General features: G+C 35.4%; 1 protein-coding gene across 1 annotated transcript in view; it reads left to right on the plus strand.

Annotated features, from left to right (window-relative positions):
• LRP1B (LDL receptor related protein 1B) overlaps window positions 1-16,017 on the plus strand; it is a 587,356-nt gene that overhangs the window by 485,362 nt on the left and 85,977 nt on the right. The window contains exons 60-64 of the mRNA XM_059820081.1: window positions 8,066-8,254; window positions 9,050-9,198; window positions 12,298-12,391; window positions 13,997-14,113; window positions 14,280-14,399. Of these exons, the coding sequence (XP_059676064.1) occupies window positions 8,066-8,254; window positions 9,050-9,198; window positions 12,298-12,391; window positions 13,997-14,113; window positions 14,280-14,399 (669 nt within the window). The remainder of the gene's footprint in view (window positions 1-8,065; window positions 8,255-9,049; window positions 9,199-12,297; window positions 12,392-13,996; window positions 14,114-14,279; window positions 14,400-16,017) is intronic.

Genomic DNA, 16,017 nt, shown 5'->3' on the forward strand with positions numbered 1-16,017 from the left:
CATGAGGAGGAACTTGTTTCCTTTGAGGGTGGCAGAGCACTGGAACAAGCTGCCCAGAGAGGCTGTGGAGTCTCCTTCTCTGGAAATACTCAGAACTCACCTGGATGCATTCCTATGCAAAGTGCTCAGGGGGGTAGGGAGGGGTTGCACTAGATGATCCCCAGAGGTCCCTTCCAACCCCTGTCATTCTATGACGTGTGATGCATATATTATATTTGCAGAAAGAAATATGTATGCATGCACATGTTGTTAACTATATTCGATGAATAATGTTTTTTTTCTGTCGATTGAGTTTGACAGGTTTGGCTTTTTAAACAAAGTGTCAATTTAATAAAAGTAATAGTGATTATAAAATGTCTCATCTTTAAAAAAAATCAGTGTTTTAATGTGTTAATTAGTGTTTAAATTTAATTACATCTGTCAAAATTACACACTTTTTCACAAGTTTAATAGACATTATCATATTGTCATTATTCATTATTAATTTTATTGTCTAAGCACTTCAAATCCTTTGTCAAAAAGGAGCAGGTATCAGGAGTATTATACAGAAATAAAAAAAGTATTGACTGTGTCTTGAAGAGGTTACAAATTGAATGTAAAATGAGACAAAAATGGTTACAAGAGGGTTCAAATGGAAAAGAGGACAGTATGGACCAGTAACTGCAGCACAAGAGAAGATCAGCAATTTCCAACAAGTTTATTTGGTTTTGTAGGTATGAGGGCTATTTTTCTATTAAGTGTTGTTCTTCCTTGATGCAGGTTGTCTTTGGAGTACTCTTAATTCTTCCCAAGAGTTTGTCACTGGTTCCATTTGGGTCAAGATGTCAGTAGGCTTTTTATTTTATTGCAGTTCAGGAAATCAAGACTTTCAGAGAGTGGAACACAAAATAATGTAGCTTGTTTTTTAAGGTTTTATCACCGATGTAAATTTTCTGTCTTTGGGTGCCAAAATTCTTAAACAGAAACTCCTCTAATGCCACGGAGAGGGAAGAAGGTCATTTAAAATGTTGCTTAACAACAATTAATTACCTTTAGCAATTACTTACCAGCACTGGAGCTCTATCTGGGTGCATTTTTGGGAGGAGCATAGCAGGAATCTTTCACCCCTTCTCTTCTTGTAGACTTTGCATAGGGGCGGGGCAAGGTTGCACTCCCTTGTTTTTGGAAAGGAAAGGGACAGATCTCTTTCTATCTCGGAAGTGATCAGCGAGCTTCAGCTTGAACAGCAGCTGAACACCAAAGAAAATCTAACCTTGGTGGACATGATGGAGTACAGATATTTTTGTAGTGTTCCCTGGTTAGAAGTAGTCAGCATTTGTCCTTTTTAAGGACACTTTCTTGGCACATGGATTTTACTAGCTGACAAGAGCTAGTAAAAGAGAGAGACTTTTTTTGTTGTTTGTTTTAGTTAGAGTATATGCTTTTACTTTGGGAAATATTTATGTTTCACTAAGAGCTGAGTGAGATTGGGCTTCACTTCTGTATGGCTTCTTCAGTAGGCGTGTTTTGTAGTTAAGAAATCGTAGATGGCATGATTTTCACCCCTGAAATCAAATGAACATTTTTTTATGTTTGAGTAGATGTACTCAGAAAATATAAGGGAAACAGAGTTCACACAAGAGAAAAGTAGACATTTTTCTCACAGATATGACTTACAGCATTTTATCCAAGAATATAAATTCATAATTAGTACAAAATGCAGGAGAGAGAGACATGTACATTTTAAGTCTGTGCATGCTTCTCATATGTCTACATAATTGTGTTCCCTCTTACAGAGTTCTGTGGCTCTTCTTCCCTTAAGTTCATGCAGCACTTTACCTCCCTTTAGTGTGTCATCTATTGTCATTTTTATTTGTGTTCAAATATCTAATAACTTTTATTTTCCACTGCTTCTGATCTGTTGGCAGCCTCCCCTTTTTTCCCCTTTTACTACCCACCTGTATTTCTTCCTCGTATTTTCTGCAGCTTTCTGATAGGCCTGGGCATGCCTTCTCTTTTCTGCCTTCTCTTTCTTATCACATTTCTCATCATCTTGTTGTTGTTTAGTCAAGCTCTGTTTGGGATTAGCATTCAGTGTAAGAGAATCCATAATCTATGTATAGAATGAAACCTCAGTAGAGAACTAGAGGTGGCAGTAGAAGGCCTGTTAGAAAAGGAGGGATTGCAAGGGACTCGCCCATCTCTGGCAGGAGGAGGCTGTGGTAGGAAAAGGAATCACAAAGGCAAATTTCAGGTGAGGCTTTCCTTCAGAAATTACTCACGGTTGTGATTTTGCATTCCATGTTTTTTGTCCCTCATAATTGTTGAGTAAGTTGTTGAATATGCCCCCATAATGCATTTTATTACACAAATAAGAAGAGCACAGTCTTGAAAGTCAAAGTAATTATCAGTTTGAATTAATAAGATTGTATCACTAGCACAAAGTAAAGCATTTTTTACTCGTATATGATACATAGTGTACATTGCAGTATATGAAAACTGGCATATATGTTCTGAGATGTACTGTATCGTAAGCTGTAAGAAACTTGAGTCACTGAAATAGCTAGTTGGGACTCAGTGGAAGCAGTCAGCGGAGTAATACTGTTCAGGCAAGGATTTATGAAAGGGGCTAAAGGCACTCCTTGCCTCTTCCCTTATGCCATAGCAGCTGTCCGGTGTGCCCATCCATGACGATGGAGTCTGAGTCCTACGGCAGTTGGGCAGTTACCCCTTTTCTCATTGAACTGCGCTTCAGTTATACTTGTTGAGATTTCTTCATCTGAGAGAAAAGTAAAGTAATATGCATGGGTTGCAAGGGATTATTTAATGGTTTGAAGCTCTAATAATTAGGGGGGAAAAGCCTGTGTAGTAAGGACTGGTCTAGTAAAATACTTAGGGACTGCTAAAGCTGTATGCAGTGGATTATTTGTCTGCAGGTGGGGTGTTTTATTAGTTATTTTTGCTGAGTGTTTTGAGATATGGATTGGGCTTCAGCTTACTTAATTTTGGAAGCTTTCATAGAGGCCATAGGGTGACATTGTTATGAGAAACCTTAAAAGAAAAAAAATAAAAATCTATTGAATACATAGGTAATTCTAGAAAGTAATTAATACTAAGTGAGTGCAATTCTCATGGCTCTGTGTTTAAAATATGACTATTTAAATTTTCCATGAATTTGCTGGTCAATATCTGACACTTACGGTGGTGTAATGTAATTTTTGTGTTTAACAGAACATATTACTTTCTTACTAATGGATTGTCAAGTAGACATCTTGATCAAATGTTTTCAAATAAGTGATGCAGGGGAAGCAGAGGTACTTACAGTTAGGACTAACCTGGCTTTAATCTGAATTTGCAGAAAGTAGTCCCTTTTCACAGTGCTTGCCAAAGAAAGGAGAGCAAGTAGTCTTGCTTTCCTGTTTAAAACTGCGATTCACATCGTAATGTATGCTGTGAGGTTAGTAATTAGTATTGCAACATGTAACTAATGTATGTCATTTATGACGAGGTAGATCAGAAATGCAGCTAAGGTTGTCTTGAAGTTAAAGGAAAGACTGAGGAAAGTAAGTGGGTGTTTCTTCTACTACATACATCTATGATAAATCAATAGTTGTCACCGCCTGAAATTTTGGAAAGCTTGAAACACTGATGTCCTCAATGGTAAAGAATAAAGAGCATGAGAGGCTATTTTACTGCTCCATCAGAAAATAAGATGTAAAAATTCCCTCACGCTTTTGTGTTCTTTTTTTTGGTCATTTATAGTTTATGTGAACTGTAGATTTTACAACCTATTACATGTCAACAGTTCTGATGTTCCATTGTTTATAATATACTAAAAGTTAAAGAAAAATAATATTCAGCTGTGATAAAACTATTCCTTAAACAATAAAGTAAACCAGAATTAGCTGCCATTGAATGCCTGTTTTCAGAAACTTCTCTCAGTCTTTACAGATGTATCAACTGCAAGAAAATACATTGAGTTTTATGGTCAGCTTAGAATAATTTTAATAAGATATTTTATATTATGTAATTATTATTAATTCTTATTTTATAAGAGCTTTTATAAAAATTATAAGCTGACCAATAAAAGTATAAGAAATATTTGTATCCAGTGATACCAATTTTCTATGTGTTTTACTTTATGTAGCTTTTTATTTACATTTATTTATTTGTACTATTTTATTTAACACAGTCCATTTATTGCTTCCTTGATTTAATTTTTTTTAATAACTTTCTCTGAGTTTCATAGTCACAACAGAACACATACAGCTTTTACAGCTATAAACGGTACAAGCTTCTCAAAGCATTTTGATCAAGTTTGTGTTGAACATGACTTAACGAAAAGTTGACTTTAACGCAGAAGCCCATTAAACTTATAAAGTTACTCAGAAATAAGAAGCAGTGGCAGGACAAACTACAACCCTAATGTTGGGGTGTTTACACCATTGACAGTTTCACCTTCTGACCAATATGTGGTATTAATGGAAAATCCAGCTTTTAGGAACAGATATACTCTGTCATACTTCTTTTAAAGACTGTAAAAAAGAGAGTATAATACTCTTTACATTGTGTTTGATACTGTGGTTTTGTTTTTAAGATAATTGGAACATTTAAGCTTTTAAACCTGGTGCTTACAGAATTGGCTTTAAAAAAAAATCTAAGAAAAATGTACTTGACTCAAAGAACAGTTTTCTGAAAGGCAGTGCTCTAACTGTAGTATTTAACATTTTACGCCACACATTTAACTTAGATATTCCCTATTAATAAGGTGCGATGAGACAATACAGACGGTATGTGTTACTCTCCTGAATCTTCTTTAGTTCATGAATATAAAGTTTCATCTGGATTCTGATGTAGATATAATCTGTTGAAGCTAGGATAAATTCTATGGCAACCCACAAACATACACAGAAACAAAAGTAAGCATTTACTGATACATCTATACTCAGGTTATGGTGTTTACTTGTAATTCCTGGATGGCCAAAAAAGAGGATGACTGCTAGACATATTTTTCATTGGTGGGGAATAATAAAGATGACGAAATCAAAATAATTTTCCGATGTAAATCCTCTTCATGTGCATTAAGGCTTTTACATGCCCATTTATTCTTATTTTAATCCTAACTGTGATCAGAGTAAGAGAAAACAGACGATGAAAAAAGCACATTTGTTTTATTTAGAAAGACTGGAGTAGTACCTTTGACATCTTTAATTTGATGTCAAAAGTAGCAGCAAGGGTCATAATTTAAACGAACAAATATTTGTCCTGAACTCAAGCAAAAATAAAATAAATAGGTTTATGGATAGCTTCAGGGTTTCACTCAGAGTAGCAGTTTCTCTTTCTGCTGTTCCTTCCTGCTTCTTCTATCTGCCTGGTTTGTATTTCTCATTAGAAACTACCCTTTAAGATCAGTGGAGAATTTCCTGCAGTTTTGCAGATGTACCTAAAATTCCTGCTTGTCTTTTAATTTTTGTGCTGTGGCACAATCACATGACTTAGAAGTTACAAGAAAACTTTCAATAGGAAATGTTTATAATCTACCTAAAATAAAAAGTGCTGAGTTTAATGTACCTAAGTCTCCATCTATAAAGATAGCACAATGGATTGTGCCCAGATGTACTCAAAATCCCATGGTAAATAGAATAGCACAATAAAGCAACTGAATGACTTAAATTCAGTGAAGTAACTAACTGGAGGAGAGTGGCAACAGAGGAAGTCTGAGAGAGTCAGGTTTTTAGGGATCTGCTGAAATATTGGATAGTGATTCAAACAGAAAAGTGTTTCTTTTACAGAGCATGCATGTACACAGATTTTGATGAACTTTTTCATCAAATCAAAAAAAGATAATTTCCTTTTTCCAAATGACATGAATGCGTAAATTCTCTGCTTCCTTAATTAATTGCAGTAATCTGGTAATAAGCATATGATATGATAGTTAGTATTCCCAATTAATAATTATGCTAAAGCATTTTAAAGCTCATTCACTTTTTAAAATTAAAATTAGAGATACGTGCCTTGTCTGGAACAGTATTAAGTTGAATTCATCTTTATCAAAGACGTGTGCAGAGCTTAAGGAATCTCTTGAGAAGGTTCAAGGAAAATCACCCATGTTAAGCAAAAGAACATTAAAAAACCCGGGTAAGGACTGGGATTTGACTGCTTATGCTCAGTTGTGACTAGGGGCAGGGTTCCTTTCACTGTTTGCAGTACTAGAGCTCCCCCCACTCTCCATACTACATTGAGGGTGAAGCTGGGTACTGTTGTGTAGTCTACAGCGTATTTTCCCCACCAAGGGAGTTATTTAGTTCACTCCAGAGCAGAGTGGGGAGAAAATAAACATGCAAGTAGTTGATCTAATTAGGTAATAATACATATAGGTCTTCCAGTAGACAGACAAAGCCTGCTCTAGCCTTTGGGTGTTTTCCTGAATCTAGGAGGTTTTTCTGGCAATTTATTCTGATAAATCCAGTGGTGAGAAAATAAGGAAAAAGAGGAAAGAAGAAAAAGAATCAATATAATGGAAATACCTGTACTTATAGTTTCTGTATTCTTATTTTGTTGTACTTGATTTGTTACTTTGGCAGCAAAACTAAAAGTACTGGTACTTCAAGAATTCTTCCCTTCCTTGCTCAGAGGAACAGGATAGCAACAATCACCATGGGGAGTGATTCACTTCTAGTTTGTAGATTCCCTTTTCCCAATAATGTTCTACAAATAAGGGAAATTACAAAAGCTTTTCTTGGGGGTACTATACTATGTAAGGAACCATGCCAAAGTTGCCTAAGTGCCAAAATTAAGATTTCTTTGCACTTTGCCTAATTTCTTAGAAATGTTATGAAACTCTTTCATACTGTTATTTCAGTATGATGGCTATGGTATATGTAACATACAAGAAGGGAAAATAATTTCAGGTCTAAGAAGCAAGGTTTCCTTGCACAACAGGCAACGTACCCTACACTGGAGTTCACTATCGGCAAGGCTATTGTATATGAAGTTGAATTTGCTAAGTTGTCATTCTGCATACTCGGTATCAGTCATCAATTGTCAGTGAACTATGAAATGTTCCAACCAGAATTTGAGATTTGCCAACTCTATTTAAGCACATTCCAGTTAAAAAGATGAAGCAATTTTCATCTAAGAAAACAAGGTAAAGGTGTTCAGGATGTACTTGCTAAAAATGGCAGACTCAGCTGTTCTGATCTGTCTTTTCAACTCTATCAGTAGTACAGTGATTCAGTGACAAAAGATTATAATTTACAAATTGACCATGTGGTCAGATATTCTCCTGTGATATTTATGATTACAGCTATACACCTTAAAAGAAAAAAAAAAAGGAGTTCAGTTTTTGTTTACCAAGAACAAATAGTTCAAGATTAAAATGTATACAGTACGCTAAAGAACGCTCCAAAGCTTTTTCTCCCTTTTGTCCTTCCACCCTTTTTAAAATGAAGTTGGCTCATAATTTTTGTGACATTGCAACAATCGGGTATTATCATCGCTTTGTTTATTTTTTTAAATTGTATGGTTACTTAAGCTAGGAATAAGCAATAAGCCCTCTCACTGCTGTGTTTGTTTTAAAGCAAAACTTTTTTTTTCGCCCCTCTCTCTTGTCAGTATATTTTGCCGAAATAAAATACTGTTAGTTGTCTTAAAGAGTGTTAAACACAGTGCATACACACACAGTATATACCTTACATTTTGGATGTTTTCTAATAACTTTTATTCCCCTAAACCAGCAAATGAATATTGGCCTTCTGTAAAGAGTGGGTTAAGTTGTATTTATGTTATGTACTATTTTAAAGCTTAACATGTTATTGGTTTAGAATCTGGAGGTGATTTTTGTTAACTGAAATTCTTTCATTTCCTTGACACTGATTGGGCCAACTAATTCTAAGCAAGCAGAGCTCGTAACCCATCCATCTTTATCGTAACTGGTAATAAAGAACCCTCTAGGCTTGACATATTGTCATGACAATTATTCTCAAGACATTATATAGCAGTTGTATCTGTCAGCCCATTCGGTATGGAATATTTTAACTGGCAGTCTTCCAAGAGTGAACATTAATCTTAGCATCTCTTCTTACAGTCCCTAATCAAGATATTCCAGGGGTGATTGCACTAACATTGTTTGAAGACTACATCTACTGGACAGATGGGAAAACCAAATCACTCAGCCGTGCCCACAAAACCTCTGGATCAGACAGATTATCACTGATTAACTCATGGCATACCATAACAGACATCCAGGTGTATCATTCTTATAGGCAACCTGATGGTAATTATTCTGTCTATGCTTTCCGTACAGCACGTTGATATATTTCACTTAGTAGCCAGTTGCTGCGTTAATGGGAGCTTGTTTATCTGCACTGATTTATCTTTATTTCTGTTTTGTTTCAAACTGTGGAAGTTTTCAAATTAGCATTTTTAAATATAAATCTGTGTTTAATGTATAAATATATCTGGTATTAAATAAATGTGATATATCTTGTTCAGTGGCGAGATACCAATTTGGGTGCTTAAAAATTAATCTAGATACTGACTGGAAGTTACAGAACTGTTAAGTGGTAACTTGGACTGTAATGCAACTTATCAAGATGGGAACAGTGTGTTATGAAAATATTTAACCTTATTATTTGAAAAGTAAGAGAGTGTTAATAATACAGAAGAATACTGTTATTTAGAATCTTGTTGGACTGAAGGAATGTCAGAGAATGTAGGCGTTATGATTGTGTTTGATCTCCTGATGTCCCTGTATTTGAATTGTAACTGGATACAATTTGGCACTTGACCTAGATAAGCTAATTTTTTGTCTCATTGTAACAAAAACGTAATGCTTTTTTCTTCCTCTCATTTTTCAGTATTGAATCTACATCCATAGTAATAAATTTTTGCATACAACTGAGAATAGCTTAAAGGCAAAAGATAAAGGGTACCTCTTGCAGGTTTTTGATTTGAGACGTTCCATTGTAAAAATAGTATATGTAATACATTTTTTTTCTTCTATAAAGCAGATGCTCTAATGTATACTGAAATAATAGACTCTGATATTCTTTTGCTATTCTGTCGACAGTGTCTAAACATCTATGTACAATAAACAATGGTGGTTGCAGTCATTTATGCCTTCTAGCCCCTGACAAGATGTATACTTGTGCCTGTCCCACTAACTTTTACCTTGCTGCGGATAACAAGACATGCTTATCGAACTGCACTGCCAGTCAGGTAAGTGCGTACGTATCGGGGAAGGGGGAGTGGGGATTACATTTTACTGTGTTTCCACCTACTTTTAAATAATGGATGCTGGTGCCCATGAAATGTGGAAGCATCAGTCAAAGGAGCTGAAGACTAGGTAACTCATGGGTGCATTTAAAGTGTTTCATCTTCAAGGCTATTAGTTGAAAATAGACTTGCAAATGCCTTTTTTCCAGAGAATGCAGAACTTGTTCCCTTTCAAATGTGGATGTTTCTGCCAGTCGCTAGAACAAATACAGCTACTAAACCCATAAAAATTGCTTTGAAAAAAACATTTGTGTAAAATATGAAACATAAAAATAAAAAGTGTATATAACAATGATTTCAGAGTATTCATGCATGAACGAACTTTACATTAATACAAGAAAGCAAGCTCAGTCCAGTCAGCTAGGTAGGTAAACGATAGGGTTATATTAAAAACCATCCAGTAGCTGAAATGGAAATGGTAGAATATGCAATTAATTAACAACTGCATCAATTAAAACATTGAATTCTTTATGGGAGGTGGATTCCCTAGTACTAGAAATTAATATTTGGTAATTTTTTTTCTTAAAATATAAGGTAGATTAAGTAGAACATATTGATTTCTTATAAGAGAACCACTTTGATAAAAGTCTTTGGACTGTTCTACCCAGACAATTAATTGGTTGATTGTAATAGTACATATGGCCTTTAAGATCCTCCTAGTAGTCCAGCTTTTCTAGTCCTCTGCTTTTATTATATGTGTGCTAATGACCTCTTACAGTGTTCTACATCATGATGCATTTTGTCTGTACTCATTAAGGGGTTTACACATAATTTTTAGGGAACAGTGGTCATCTTAATAAATGATGTACAGTTTCATTCAAGTAATATTGTTATTTAAGAAACCTTCCCACTGTCTTCCTCTGTTCCCTTAAGGTAGTGTTTGGTGTGATGTTATTATGTTCATTGTATCTTTTCTGTTTAGATTGTCTGCTTGTTACTTCCCGTTAAGTGATGAACAAAAAGAAAGTGAAAACACTTGTAAAATGAGGAATTTCTTAGCTATTTTTCCCCCATATCTAGCTTCTCAAATTTGTTTGGTTAAAAAAATAGCACTTTTTGTCTTTTTTCCTTTTTTAAAATTTTCTTTAAATGGCACTGGAAACTTACTCCACATTGAGTTTATATGCTAACAGTTGATTGAATGGCTCTATTCCTTTCTAAATAATTCATTGGTAGTCTGAATTGAAGGATAACGTCACATCTTGGATCCTCCAGAAGCAATAATTTATCACTTGTGGATTCCATAGGAGGGAGAGCAGGGGTAAATAGAAGAAGCTGCTTCGGACAGACAGTTACAAGCTGACATTGGTTATTAATCATTTCCTTCCAGTTTTGAAATCTGTTTACTGTTTGACAGTTTGTCAGTCTGATGGCATCAGCTGCAGGGATCAGTGGCAAAAGAATACTTTGCTACTTAAGATTTTTAGATGATGCTGTAAAATCATAGCTGTTCCTATGATGTAATTGCTCTTGACAATACACCTGCTGTTAGCTATTTCTGCTGAAAAGGAGTTGGATGTCTGATACGGTTGTCTTGCACATCTACAGACTTTCAGCCATCTTTTGATGGCTAATCTGACGTGAGAAATTGTTTAGTACAAAACGCATCAGGCTCTAGAACGCCAAAACTCAGGCCATTCCAGGCACACCCATACGACTCTGACCCCTGATTTTGCTAAGTGTCTGGCTCCCCAGTTTAGAAGGGAATGCAAGCATTTTCATGCAAAGCATAATAGCATCTAAGAATACCCATGTCCTGGAATTAAATTCATAATGTCATTTCAACAGCCTGAAGTCCCTTGTGGTGGGCAGAAGGAGGCTGGCATTTAACAATTAAGCCGCAGGAAGGCTACACTACCACGTAGAAAATGCTAAGAATGAGAATTGTCTGAGTTTCTGTTTGTCTCCTACATTTGGAGGCCTTCTGCTGAGCTACTCTGGGATGCATATCTTTGTGGAACAGTTTACCAGTTTAGAATAGCTGCCTTTCAAACCCAGCCTGTTATACAGCATGTCCCTCAACGTGATGCAAGAATGATGTAGCTCCAACTATAGGTCCTACTACATAAATAGCCATGAAACCCTAAATCTTCTTGGCAGGAAAGAGAAAACTGAGCTAATGCACCAAATTTAATATACCTTTTAAATACAGCTTTATTGAATAACCAATGATTTTTAAAATGGGAAGAAATGAAAAAATTATGCCTAGTCACAGAAAAGAAAATGTCTTGCACTTCTAAGCCTGTCGGTTTCCTTCCTTTCCGTGCTCATACAGACACCAGATAGGAAACACAACATTTCTTAAAAGTTGCTGATAATCCATCCAGATTTTTCTCCCTAGCATTAGCCACATGATGAACTCTGATTTTAGGTTTAGCCCTAGAAGATTGCATCGAGTAATTTCTACTCTTTGTTTTGTTTGCATTCCTCTTTCAGTCAAAACAAAGGTACAGTGTTGCCTGAGCTCAGAGTAAAGGCACTGCCGAGGTCTTACAAAGGATTTTTCTTTTTTGTTCAACTATTTTATCCTTTTGAAGGGTTGGAAGGCCTAGCTTCTGGTTTTCTCATTTAATTCAAACAATATAAGCAATACTGTGTACAAGTACAACACTGCACGTTAAGGCCCTTTTCTGTAACTGTGGGTGTTTTGATTTATCTAGAAAAATTATATTAAGTCTGCTTCAACAGCCTACAAAGACAGTTTAAGAATTGAAGTGGTTGTTTTGAAAAAGATCTTAAAGAATCAAATCATAAAATGCAGCAAAATGCAATGAGTGGTTTCTATCAGGGACACTGTAAGTCAGTGTTGCAATGTCATTGAAACGACAACGATTTGTATCAGTGGAAGTCTCGGTGCAAAACATCTTCAAAAAAAGAATATTTAAAAAATAAGTTTTATAAAACTAATGGCCGAAGTTGATTAGTGGAACAATTACTTAAGCAGTGAATCTAATTTTTCATAAACTGTGCTATTTCTGTTTACAAATAAATAAATAGATATTCATATCAAAGCTTTTCTTCCTTCTTTCCTTCCTTTTACAGTTCCGTTGCAAAACTGACAAATGTATTCCGTTTTGGTGGAAATGCGATACTGTCGATGACTGTGGCGATGGCTCTGACGAGCCTGAGGAATGCCGTAAGTGCATTCTGAATTTGGAACCCAGTTTTGTCAGTAGGGTCCAAATCAAATATAATGCTTTATAGATGTTAGGAAGAGGATTTTTCTGAATGCTTTTCTTTGCAGCACTGTTTTCTTTTCCTTGGTCTCTGTCCACTTTACAAAGGGTGCAGGCTCTTGTTTGTCAGCCTGTGAAAGATTTTCATTAACTCATGTCTACTAAGGGTCTTTTAAGGTCTTTGGAAAGTCATAAGAACATGTTTATCATGTTTTAAACTTTTACTTGATCCCAGTTACGTTTTTGCTAAAGATTTTTATTTTAAAGCTATGTTCTGAGATTGCTGATTTTTATGTATTAATACAAAATTCTGCCAGGTTTATAACAGAAATGTGGAATTCTAATCTCATCTGCTTATGTTTCATTGCAATTATACAAGTTTAGCTGCACATTATTATATAGTGCAATATTCTGAACAACAACAATGTTCTCCATGTGATTCCTACTAAGATTCTGTGTATTTTTCACAATATGTTCTATATAATTTTTTTCATTTTATAAGTATTGTCAAAGGAAAGTTTGGAGAGCTAAACCTCACCTCTCCAGTATGAACAATTTTATGCAATGAACATTTTTCATGCATCCTGTGTAACTTTGACACACTATCCTGAAGGTGGTGCAGATACAGCATATTTCTCGATAGCCTCCCATAGTCCAAAGAGTAGGTTACTGGAGTATTCCCCCCTTGAATTGTAGACTACTGGAAGTCAATTACAATGATGTTTGCAGCATCCCAAAGGATGGTTGCTGCGATGGTAGCTGACTGCAAGTTTACTTGTCAGAAAAGTACCTTTCTAGTGTAATGGATTCATAAACAGTAATATCTGTTGATGATGCTGTTTTTCAGTCCCAGTTACTGACTGCTTTATTGCTATTATATTAATCTACATAAATCAAAAGTTTCTTGCCTTCTTTACTTAAGCTAATATACACAAAATGCTCTACTATGTGTTCTACAATATTCCAGTTACGTAACAGTTAATGTGATTTTTTTGTATTGAACTCATTCACTCATATTTTTACAATTTTATCATTAGTTCTCTTTTTCTGCTGTAGAGGCCTTTGAAGCATGCTTTAACATATGTAATCATTCTACATAACATTACATTTTAAGCTACACTATGTTTATATAAAATTTTACTATAGAGGTGTGTAATTGCTCATTCACTCAAAATGGCAGTGTCTGTGAGAAGGAACGTTAGACTTTTCATGGGAAATAGAATTAGAGTAGGATAGTGAGTTTCTTAAAAGCAGACTTGAACTCAAGTGTTTAGATCCTAAATTGCAAGCCTCTGAGCTAATAGTAAGCATCAGTGTGTAGAGGGTTGCACTCTGTATCATTAGTAAGGTATAACTATAGTTATGCAAATTTAAAATCTCAGATTTTGAAATTAATTTTGCAATAGTTCGTGTACATTTTAGTTACTAATATCTACTGAGATTGAGATTACATAGGCAAATACAAAGGTTTATAAATTCTTTTGATTAGTCCATAGAGGAACAACATTATTGATAGTTTAACCATTCTTCTGATAGTATTCGTAAACAGTTTTCTTTTTTCTCAGCTGAATTCAGATGTCAGCCAGGACGTTTTCAGTGTGGAACTGGACTTTGTGCCCTTCCAGCCTTCATCTGTGATGGAGAGAACGATTGTGGGGACAATTCTGACGAACTGAACTGTGGTACGTCATTATATATGTTGCAGACTTCAGAAACATGCTAAACTGATCTAAATGCCATGCTTTAAATTCTGTCAAGAAACTTTATTTTTATACCTTTCAATTTTTAAATCTTTTTATCTTTAACGTTTCATCTTTTTAACTTGATATTTTTATTCTTTTAACTTAGACACACATGTGTGTCTGTCAGGTCAGTTCAAGTGCACAAAGAATCAGAAGTGTATTCCAATAAATCTGAGATGCAATGGACAGGATGACTGTGGTGATGAAGAAGATGAAAGAGACTGTCGTAAGTTATGTTTAGAGAATTTTACACTGACAACTGTAGCTGGTTTTAAACAAGGAACTGAAGTAAAACATGTAAAATAGTGTAAATGTTCTCTACATAAAATAATTTGAGGAACATGCAAAACAGTTTCACAGGATTTGTTGATGTGCAATGCTTCATATACAAGAGAACAAACTTCATTTTTTAAAGTCATTGCAAAGAAGACAGGTGTGTAAACAATTAATTGCAAGCATTTAATTGGGATTCTGACTTAGGCTGAAACATCCGTTTTACTGTTAACCACCTCACAAGTGACTCATCTTGAGGCTTTCATCTGCCATGCCTTGCAGCAACACATTTCAATGGAAAAAGATATTTTTCTGTGTCTTTTGTTGGAAAAGATGTAGATCCATAGCTCTTTCTAAATCCTTCCTTTGCTGGAGTTTTCTGCCTTTTCTATTTCTTTTCCTCTGGGGACTTCTTAACTAATTTGCCTATGTAACTTCATTTCCATTCACTCAGCTTTTAATACATCTTACTTTTCATAAATTCATTTTCATTCCATATTTCTTAGATATAAGTAGAGGAAATATTTTCAGATTTAGAATGGAAATGTATTGAATAGCTTGCGTCTTTGATCATTTCGTAATTAAAATGATGGTGCTGTATTGAAGCACATCTGTCCTTCACGCAGTTCATTATTCAGATCTACTGCTGATCCTAAGGTGCTTATTCCTATTTTCTGAATTAGCTTTCTCTAGGTTTGCATATGCTGCATTTCTGCAAAGAACGTGGCCTTCTGCAAAGGAAGGGTTGCTAAGGATACAAAGGCTTTTTGATGGTCATGTTTAATGGCCGTCTTCCAAACAGCTCAGCAGAGCTGTATCCTCTGACCGACAGTATTATACGTTGGTTTGCATATTACGTTTCTTTAAAAACTGATTAAGTGGGGTCAGGTAAACTCCTGTGAAAGTTAGGGGAGATTGCTTTTTTCATTATAAAGAACTGCACATGGTATATGGAAGGTTCCCAAAACCTTGAGGAGTACCTGACAGAAACGAAATGCAATCAGAGCAGTGGAGTCTGCAGCACAGCAGTGCTCAGGGACTGTGGGAGGGATAGGGTCAGGGTCAGTGGTGATGGAGTTGAAAACTTCCTAGAGATTAGTGGGGATAGGACAGTCTGCTGTGACATAAAGCAAGCTTTTGAGTTGTCTGAAACTCAACCATCAACCCACCTGCAAAGGCACAATGGGGAATGAGGGAGGATATTTCAAGTTACCTTGAAAAAGTCACATTTCATACTTAAGGCTTTCCATATGTAAAATGGAGGTAATTAAGGTGGTCTTCCTTGTAAAGCACTTTGAAATCCCCTGGTAAGATGTCCTACCTGAGAATCAGTATTATTTTTTATAAGTACAGTTAGCAGCATAGCCAAGCCTAAACGCTTTTTAATTCTAGTGCTGTAAATTGATGTATGGAAATGTGACACTGAAAGAAATAGTACACCAACTTTTAATAAACCTAAAATTTTTCATCTTGCCAAATCCAAGAAACAAGAATGATCATATCAAGGAACAAATTGCTATTCAACAGGGGTAGGAAAGTTTGTTAAAAACTTCATGGAGTTCACTAAGTAA

The sequence above is a fragment of the Gavia stellata genome, chromosome 8, assembly GCF_030936135.1.
Source record: "Gavia stellata isolate bGavSte3 chromosome 8, bGavSte3.hap2, whole genome shotgun sequence".
Lineage (NCBI taxonomy): Eukaryota > Metazoa > Chordata > Aves > Gaviiformes > Gaviidae > Gavia > Gavia stellata.